This window comes from Miscanthus floridulus, chromosome 10 (genome assembly GCF_019320115.1).
Source record: "Miscanthus floridulus cultivar M001 chromosome 10, ASM1932011v1, whole genome shotgun sequence".
In the NCBI taxonomy this organism is placed as follows: Eukaryota; Viridiplantae; Streptophyta; class Magnoliopsida; order Poales; family Poaceae; genus Miscanthus; species Miscanthus floridulus.
In genome coordinates this window covers 120754282-120764148 of record NC_089589.1, presented here as the reverse complement: position 1 = coordinate 120764148, position 9867 = coordinate 120754282, and the positions used below count along the sequence as shown (strand labels likewise).

General features: G+C 44.4%; 1 protein-coding gene across 1 annotated transcript; it reads left to right on the top strand.

Annotated features, from left to right (window-relative positions):
• The first annotated feature begins 436 nt into the window (after positions 1-436).
• LOC136489451 (uncharacterized) lies at positions 437-4639 on the top strand. Its single transcript, XM_066486082.1, has 3 exons — positions 437-1458; positions 3148-3599; positions 3642-4639. Exons 1-3 carry the CDS (start codon positions 437-439, stop codon positions 4637-4639), a joined length of 2472 nt encoding a protein of 823 aa, XP_066342179.1.
• The last annotated feature ends 5228 nt before the right edge of the window (positions 4640-9867 follow it).

Below are 9867 nucleotides of genomic sequence, written 5' to 3'. Positions count from 1 at the left end.
GACGGTGGCTCAACCGCCGCCTCGCCCCATGCTGCCATACAGAATGACACTTACTCTTTAATATTTGTTTAGGCTTCGCTTAAAATAAAGTGTGCACGAGACATGAGGGACCGAAACCTAACGTGCTGACACTGGTCACTTGCATGAGACTGCTGAATGCAATGCAAATGGCATAAAAGATTTAAAGTGGATCCTAGCCGAAATGACAAGGGAATATATAAAGTCCAAACTAAGAGGACCTCATCAAGTGATGCCATCATTGGGACACACGACTCATACATCAGCGCATGCAGCGCAGACGCAGTGACATGTACTGTAGCTGTTTGTTCCCGCTCGATGGCCTCTATAAATTCGTAGAGCTCAGCCCATTGGTTGGCACCATATCTAACCCAAATAGTAGAGCTTCACGTCCCTCAACAAAACACCCAACCCTAGAATGGCCGGTTCACAAGACCCAAACGTTACAAAATCGACGGAGTACGATCTGAAGAAGTACCTGCTGCTGCTGGCCACCCTGGTGGCGACGGTGACCTACGCGGCGGGGCTCAACCTCCCCGGGGGTTCCTGGCAGGAGGACACGCCGGGAGGGCAGGTGGCCGGCGACTCCATCCTCCGGGACACCAACTACAGGCGCTACATCGTCTTCTACTGCTTCAACGCCATCTCCTTCGCGGCGTCGCTCGTGGTCGGCCTCCTCCTCCTCGTCCTACACAAGGGCACCACGGTGTACCTGCTCCTCGTCCTGCAGACGGTGATGGTGCTCGACCTGCTCTGCCTCGTGGGGGCCTACGCCGCCGGGAGCAGCCACGACAGCTTCACCACCCTCTGCGGTATCGCCGTGCTGGTCTCCGCGGTCTCCGCCTACGCCACCGTCGTCTTCTTGAGTGTCGTCCTCGTAAGAATCCGTCCTACACTACGTCTTGTGTCCACAGTAGGCCGACATGACGAAGCAGAGAAGGCACTAGCTGGCAGCGAGCGCGAGATCCTGCTGGTGCTCGCCATCTTCGCGGCGACCATCGCGTACGTGGCCGGGCTCAACCCGCCCGGCGGCTTCTGGCGGAGCACCGAGGAGGGCCACCACACCGCCGGCGACCCGGTGCTGCAGGCACTCCATCCCCGGCGCTACAGGGTTTTCTTCGTCTGCAACACCACCGCCTTCATCGCGTCACTCCTCGCCATCATGCTCATCGTCGACCGCAAGAAATACAGGCTCAACTTCAAGGGGAGTACAACAGTAACGTATGTTGCCATGTACGTGTGCATCCTCACAGCGCTCTTAGGCCTCGGGGCCGCCTACGCTGCTGGAAGCTGCAGGGACAGCAAACACACCATCTATGTTCTCTGCCTAGTTGCCCCAGTTGTTGCCTGCATCATTGTCCCCAAGATTCTGATCGACAAAAACAATCTTACCGACGACAAAAACGAAAGCAACCCCAACATAACGAACGAGAACCAAAGGTATGCATATCATATACACCAATATATATACGTATATATTAACACCTTCTTCATTGATCACAGGCAGGTTGAAATTTTCCATTCTGCATTCGTAATCAAATTCAAGGACGACGTACAAACTTTCATTTTTCCTGTTTCACTTACACTGGTTTGAATATTCAAATTTCTTCAAGCTTAATAATCTATTAAAACAAATATTTATCCTAATGTAAACTACCTCTGTCCCTGCAAGAGTGTCATTCTAGGTTTGGATTAAGTCATACTTTTTATTGACTAGATTTAGAGAAAAATATTATCAACATTTATATCTCCAAATGGCTTAATTATGAAAATATATTCCATATAATTCATCTAATGATACTGATTACACCTCATAAATATTAGTACTTTTTTGTGTATATTTGGTCAAACTTAAGACTAATTGATTTCTCAAAAAATGTGCATGCCACTCTTTCGGTGATGAGGTAGTACATGTTTACTTAGTCTATAAGGCGGAAGATTATATAATGCTTAGTTTTAGCTTAATAGTTATAGAACTGTGTAATTTATAAATAAGTATAGCATTCTTTATGGATATCGTATTATTTTTAAATAGATTATCTTACTATTTAAATGTAGATTGAGAAATACTTCTGATTTTCTTATAATGGCTAAGGTGATCATTTATACATATTTCTTATATTATCTTTCATAGTGACATATATGTGTAATTTGAATCCAAACTTAGGTGCTTTGTGTTATCTCTCATAATGATGATAGAGATGGTAATTTATAAAAAAATATATATATTATGGGTTATTTTGAATTATTTGTTATAATGGTAGACGTGGGTAATTTAGAAATGAATTGATCCAATGGTTATTATTGGCAACGATGATTGGAGTCTATAAAATCAAAGGCCACATGTCTTTTATTATTATGAGGATGTTTAGAATTTATCTTTTTCTTGCAAGTTTGGTGAGAACTAACATGAGTGTACGTTGGGGGCTCTAGTTAAAAATACTAGGCTATATGCTATGTTTTTTCCTTGTACATGTTAATGGGCACTGCTCACCAAGTGCCACACTGAGTTTTTCCAAATGATATATGTATGTTAAATACTAAATATATCTTTTGTGTAGATTTTGTAGTGCACTTCTATTTTTCCTACAGTACTATACCTCATATAATAGAATTTAAAAATTACACAAACATATAACAGTGAGGAAGAAATAGGTCAGTCATGATTCAATTATACACGATGATGAAAAAATAGCCCGCTAGTCACAAATAACATGGTAAACAAATAGTATTTTTTGACTACTGACTATAATACTCCCTCCGTCCATAAAAAAATACAATTCTCATTTTTCAAGGAGTCAAAGAGTTTAAACTTAGACTAAATTTATATAAAAAAAGTACTAACATTCATGATACAAAATAAGTACCGTTAGATTAGTAATAGAATATATTTTAATAAAAAATTATTTGGAGACATATGCGCTAATACTATTTACTATCAACTTGATCAAAGTCGAGCTGGTTTGACCGGCACGGATGCCATAGTTGTATTTTTTCGTGGACGGAGGGAGTATATAACATATGTTGCAGCGACGTTCAAATTTTACAACAAAGAAGTTAGGTAGTACCTAATGATCAAGAGTCTTTTTTTTCTTCATCGCTATTCACTAATAATGCTCCGCTTTTTAGCAATTGCAGGGACGACAAAAACGGTCACAATGATCTTCTGGGCAAAACACGCGAATGCGTTCAGTTGCTCGCAGCTCTTGCGGCGACCATTGCTTACCAAGCAGGAGTAGATCCACCCGGTGGCGTGTGGTCAGAGAAGGGCGCTGGCCACAGCGTAGGAGACCCAATACTCTTGACCACTCACCATGGGCGGTTCGAGGTCTTCTTCTACTTCAACTCGGCAGCATTCGTGGCATCCCTCGTGATCATGGCAATGCTGCAGAAGGAGTCTCTGCTTAGACTCCATGTCCTGGAGAAAGCCATCATACTGGACTTGTTTGCCCTCGTCGGCGCATACGCTACCGGAAGCTGCAGGGACACGAGCACCTCCATCTACACGGTGGCCATGGCTGGAGCCGTCCTCATCTACGTGGTGATTCACATTGTCTTCTTCACGACAGCAGAGCGCAGTGGCAACGGCAACGGCAACGCCAACCGCAACCGCAACGGCAAAGGCGGTCACCAAGAGCTGGACGAGTACCGTGAGGTGCTGCTGCTTCTTGCAATCCTGGCCGCGACACTCACGTACCAGGCCGGCTTGACCCCGCCCGGTGGTTTCTGGGAGAAGGACGACGACAGGTCCGGGCACCGCGCGGGCTTCCCGGTCCTTCAGGACAAGTACCCTCGCCGCTACAAGGCGTTCTTCTACTGCAACGCGGCAAGCTTCATGGCGTCTGTGGCGCTCATCCTCCTCCTCCTGAATGCAAACCTGTATAGGCCAGGCATACGGTGCTACGCGCTGTATGTCTGCATGGTAGCGGGCATGTTCGGCCTCATGGCGGCCTACGCTGCCGGGAGCTCCCTGCACCTAAGGACCTCCATCATTTCGTTAGCACTGGTCATTGCAGTTTTTGCAGCTCTAGTCTGTCTGGCAATCAGACTTTATCATGTAAACAACAAGCGTTATTCAGACGGGGACGATGAACCGACAGCACAGGGGGAGGACGAGGAGGAAGAACGAAAGGCGATGGCGAAGGCGAAGGCGAAGAAAGACAACATGATGCTGGAGTACCTGATGCTGGTAGGAATACTGGGTGCGAGCGTCACCTACCTGACGGGCCTGAAGCCGCCTGGTGGCCTGTGGAGGGAGGACGGCGACGGGCACTCCGCTGGCAACCCGGTCCTCTACGACATCAGCAAGCCGCGGTACAACGCCTTCTTCTACAGCAACTCTACTTCCTTCATGGCCTCAATTGTCGTCATGGCCCTGCTGCTGTTGCAGTGGCTTGACGGCCGCCTCCGCCGCATGCCACTCTGGCCGATGCACACGGCCATGTTTCTGGGCATGGTCGCCCTCCTGGTAGCCTACGCCGCAGGCAGCGCCCGGGACGCGTGCACGTCCTGGAAGGTCATCGTGCTGCTCGTCCCCATAGTGGGCTTCGTCATGTGCCTCTTCGCCTTCAACAAGAAAAAACAAGAAGTACAGGACCAAATGAATCCGGATTCTGCATAGGAGCGCGCGGCCTGATGTTGCTTGCCTCAAGCTTGTTTCTCAAGTAGGAGGAGACCTATAAGGCTATAAGATATATATCGACATATTTAATTTCCTCGAACAACGCGTAGTTACTTTTATTTCTCCACAAAAATATTCCGCGTGCGATGTCATTGTGGATATGTATATGTGTGCATTCTCTGTTACTGTAAATTGTATTTCATGGGCAGTATATGTCCCCAACAATTGAGCGAAAAATGTCATTTCTCTATATATTTTCTTTCATGTATGGTCCGTCCTTACTGAAAACTCAGAATGCAGGGATAGCATGCACCCCCGAGCATTTCGTATTAAGGTAGATGACTCATCTCCTAGTCCGAGAAAACACCGAACCTCGTATCCCGTTTGCACACAGGGGCCCGTTACCCTATGGGTTGGCCGGTGCCACAAACCTGTGCTTTGATAACACGGGGCAGACAAAGGGGTTTTTACCTCCGGCACTGCAATTCGCCCCCACGGGGGATCGTACCTAGGCCATGAGGGAGCCACCCGGAGTGCTTGACCAGCTGGTCTAGCATCCGTTGGCGTCCGTCCTTACTGAGAATGGGCTCTCAACCCCATGGCGGCGAGCCTCTCGTTCTGCTGCACTACTGGTGGCGAGCCTCTTGTTCTGCTGCACTACTGTGTCACAAAACCCTAGCGGGCTTGTACCAATACTGGAGTCAAATCAGAGTTCAGATGAAGAGGAGGAAGCAAGAACAGAAGGTTCAGAGAACAGAAGAAGAATTTAGATGCAGGTGGATATCAAACCCTTCTGTTATTGCCTAACCATCCAGTGCAAAGATCCTGAATTTATACGCTCTCCACAATACATGGCCAGAGGCCCTTCTTTCCTTCGGCACACAGGCCGGCCTATCTACGCACGACATAAGGCCCTAGCTCATTACTGACCGGCCCATCAGCCACTTGCTTCGATAGCCCTATTCCCCACTCTTTTTTTTTTTTTGAACATGCAATCTGGCTCTAGGGCTTTGCTATTGAATCAGATATCTGGACAACATCGCAAGACACTAAGTTATTTACAAAGATCTCCTATGACTTCTCTCGAACGTGCCTGTGGCACGGTATTCAATAAGCAGGAGAAGAGAACATACCAGTTTACAGTCACAAAACAAACAGCGGCAGTAATCCATGGATTACCGAGGCTTCGCGGCCCAATGGCAGCATGTGGTTGTGATTTACGGCTACATACTTCGCGACCCTTTGAAGCAGGAACCTACAGACAACGGCGACAACAATTGCTTGTAACCTGCGAGACACCACTCGTGTGCCTCGGCCTGTATCTTTCGCGCCAGTTGCAACGGTGAGGTTTGGGGACCATTGAAGGTTCTCGAATTCCTTTCCTTCCAAATCGTCCAACCGATCGGAAAGAAGAGGGAGTCAAACCCACGCCGCCCTTCTTTGCCGATCAGTTTCCTATTGCGAAGCCACCATTCCATTGCCTTCTCCTCCTGCACCAAAATGACGTCCTGCAGGCGAAGCCTCCTCAGCATGAATCCCCACACCTCTCTGCTATAGATACAGCCAAGGAGAAGGTGATCCATTGTTTCTCGCAGCTGATCACAAAGGACGCACGAATCGGACTCTTGCAACCCATGGCGAAATCTTCTGTCTGCTGTCCAACAACGACCATGCATCACCAACCAGTAGAAGAAACGAACTCTTGGAGGTGCTGCGGTCTTCCAAATGTGTTTGGCACCAATCGGCGTAGCTGAACCGAAAAACATCGCTCCGTAAGCCGATGCAGCCGAGTAGCGTCCATCCGCAGCAAGGCGGCAGCTGAAGACATCAGGGGATCCCTGCACCAGTTGAACGTGCTGCATCAAATTCCAGATGTGAAGGAACTCCGTCAGCACCTGCGCCGAAATGGCCCCTGTGATATGCCGCACCCAGGCCCTCCCAGGCATGGCATCGGCAACTAGTGTCTTCCTTCTCGCTCTGGATACAGCCGCGTAAAGAGACGGAGCAATGGACCGGATGCTGCGACCATCAATCCAGTCACTATGTGAAAAACAGTTTGTAGCAGCTGGAGAATTTTTTTATAGGGACGGTTAGTGATGGAGCCGTCCCTACAAATAAAACAGCACGAGCGGCTGATGGTACGAGCCGTCCCTACAAATGGGTCAGATTTGTAGGGGCGGCTCACTCACCAGCCACCCCCGGTGTTGCTATTTGTAAGGGCGGCTGGTGATTGAGCCGCCCCTACAAATGCCCCGCGTATAAATACCTGCGATTTGTAGGGGCGGCTCAATCACCAGCCGTCCCTACAAATGACCCACATATAAAAAAAACTGCAGCACATTTTTCTCCTCGGATCACTCACTCCAACCCGTAAAAGAAATGTGGGGAGGCCTTAGGCACTTTCCAAAAATTATTCTACTAAGGGGAAGGTTTTGGTCTCAAATCTTTTGGTGGAGAGGTTGTAGAAGGTAAAAAAATGTTATTCTATATTTTTTTTGAAGTTTTAATGGTTGGTTAGTGAGTAATTAGAGTTTTGCTTTTCTCTCTATTCTATGGTGCTTAAGCTACTTATGAAGCAAATTAGACCCAAGTTTCGAATGTACTTGGGTAAATTAGGTAGGGGAACAATATCATACCCTTATTTGGTCTATGTTTCTTGATTTTAGTGAACAATTAGTTAGTTTTATGGATGTTTCATGTGCATGTAGATCTAGGGTTTAGTTTTTTTTATTAATTTTGTTTTTATAAATTTATGTTTGATGAAATTGGACTAGGGTTTGCATGAAAGATATTGGGTAAAATATAATTGTTGCTAATTATTGTCTTTGAAAATTGTTTATTGTAATCAACAAATATGTATTTTAATTATTTATGGATAAATGTGCTATTAATTAATTTTCCTCTACCATGGTGTGTTTGTATGCTTCATATAATTATATTTGATTTATATTCATATATATCTGAAGTATATACAATTATTCTCAAGTAATAATTAATTTGATTCATTTTTATATATATCTGAATAAGTAGTCCTTTAATGTTATTTTGTTGTTGTTGTAAAAGATAGAGTACAGGAACTCTTAGATGTATGGTTCGTTAAGGTTCAAGGCAGGTTCCGTAAAGATGTGGATAAATTTATTGAAGCCGCAAAGAAGCATGCAACGACATTGAAAGAGAATAAGGATACAATTATTTGCCCCTGTAAAGATTGCAAGAACCGTATAGCATGGACAGATGTGACTATCATCAGATCACATTTGATTATGCGAGGATTTGTTGAGGACTACACAATGTGGATTCATTATGGTGAAACCTGCAAGCACCCGACTGTGTTTTCTGCTTGCTTGCCTGTTTGTTGCTTCATTCATACACACTGCAATCCATAGCAGCTAGCTTCTGCTGCTTCTGAACATTGGTACTAGTAGTGTCAAATTTTAACTTTGATGATCTTTGTGAGACATCATTTGCTCTAAAGCAACCCCGGGCTGCAGTTTCTTGGTATATGACTGATTCTTTAAGTTTAGTAGGCAATAGCTTCATGTGTCTATTTTTCTATACTTGGCAGTATACATGATATTTTTCTATACTTGGCAGTATACATGGCATATATTCACATAACTTTGGTTACCCATATTATTTCTATACTTGGCAGTATACCATTGTTTAGTAGATTGTTTAATATACATATATATTTTCATCGTCATGGTATTCATTTTGTGTATTGTATCTAGCCCATTTCACCTAGAACTAAGTCAATTCTTTTGTACAAGCTAACTGCGGTTTCAAATCAGTAAGGAACTGATAAAGGAGTTTCTTTGTTAACTGGAAACTTGGTGAATGTGCGTACCAACTTTACCGCGCTAGTGTAGCACCATAAGCTGGTTTTGTTCATATGAATAGAACTATGCTTGATGCTAACCCCAGAAATGTGATGCAAGCCATATTTTATATAACCTGCTTTTGAGTTATTACAGTAGGCCCAAATTTGATAGTTATGGACGGTACAGTATGAAAGGTGCTGGTAGTTAAAGGATGTGATGGTTCTTTTTAGGTTATAACGATTTGTTTTCATAATAATATAAATAATTAGAGTATGCTGATTTTAGTGGCCGTTCTTCAGCTTGCTCGATAACCTTGCAGTTGATCTTAATATCATGACTAACGTTGACCACTTTGCTTTACATACTTTTGCTGGCAATACCTCTGTCTGTGATGATAGAAGGTAACAACCACTGGCTTTGTAGTTCTCGATAAAATGAAATGAAGAAACACTGGATGTTGTTTGATAGCCCTAGGGTCTTTGAGCACTCTAAAGCTGTACACCAGCTTTGTCATTTCCGCAGAACATCACGTAGCTGGCTTCATCTGTCAAGTGATTCCTACAATGTTATTATTAGGAAGTTTTCACTGTTCCATGTTAGTAGCTGTGAAAAACACATTTCACCATTGCTTCTAACCTCCAGGACCTGCTCTTAAGGTTGATTGCCATAGAACTTTAGTTTCTGGATGACAGTCTGGTCGACCCCCTTGGTCGTGCATCCTATAGTTGTTGGCATGTGTTTTGTAGTTCACTAGGTGTGTGGGGCATGCTTTTTTTTGCCTTGCTCTTATACCGTTTGGGACTTAAAGGCTTTGTTGTTGTTGTTGTTGTAGAGTAATGGGATTAGTAGGCAGATTATAGTAGTTAATTTGTGCATTAAATAGGAGGTAATTCTCGGCCTTTATTTGTAGCTCTTGGCTATCTATATAATGAAGAAAAATCGGCAAAAACCTGCAATCATTTGGCAGCACCCAACTACTATTTATGTGTGTTTTGCTGAGAGTCCCGGGGAACCTGTTGAGGGCTAAGGCCTTTCATTTCCTTTTAGGAGGCTTAAACGAAGCTCACAGTTACGGTCAATTCAAGTTCATCTGCACATATGTCGAGTTCACTATTAGGGTCCAGTCAGCAGTCAGCTTGAACATTTTGTTTGATTTGTCGGGCCTTGCTAGCAGCATGCTAAACTTAATACTTTTTTTAACAGTTGAACTGTTAGTGTGAACTGTAAAAAACAGTTAAATGGACCATTGCTAAAAATATTTTTTAACTGTCAAAATGTCACATGTGAACTCAAATTTCATATGAACTAGTGAAGTGTGGATATATGGGAAAGTTCTCATGTGAATTCTTTTTCTTTTGGAAAGAATCCACAAAATTTCATGTTTAATCTTGACTTGTTTGAAGAAAA

Bases quoted from the DNA above. Each gene is read 5' to 3' on its own strand.
- LOC136489451 (XM_066486082.1), top strand. From the start codon at position 437: ATGGCCGGTTCACAAGACCCAAACGTTACAAAATCGACGGAGTACGAT. The intron at 1,459-3,147 runs GTATGCATATCA...TCCGCTTTTTAG, and splicing joins ATAACGAACGAGAACCAAAG to CAATTGCAGGGACGACAAAA. The intron at 3,600-3,641 runs GCAACGGCAACG...GCAACGGCAAAG, and splicing joins CACGACAGCAGAGCGCAGTG to GCGGTCACCAAGAGCTGGAC.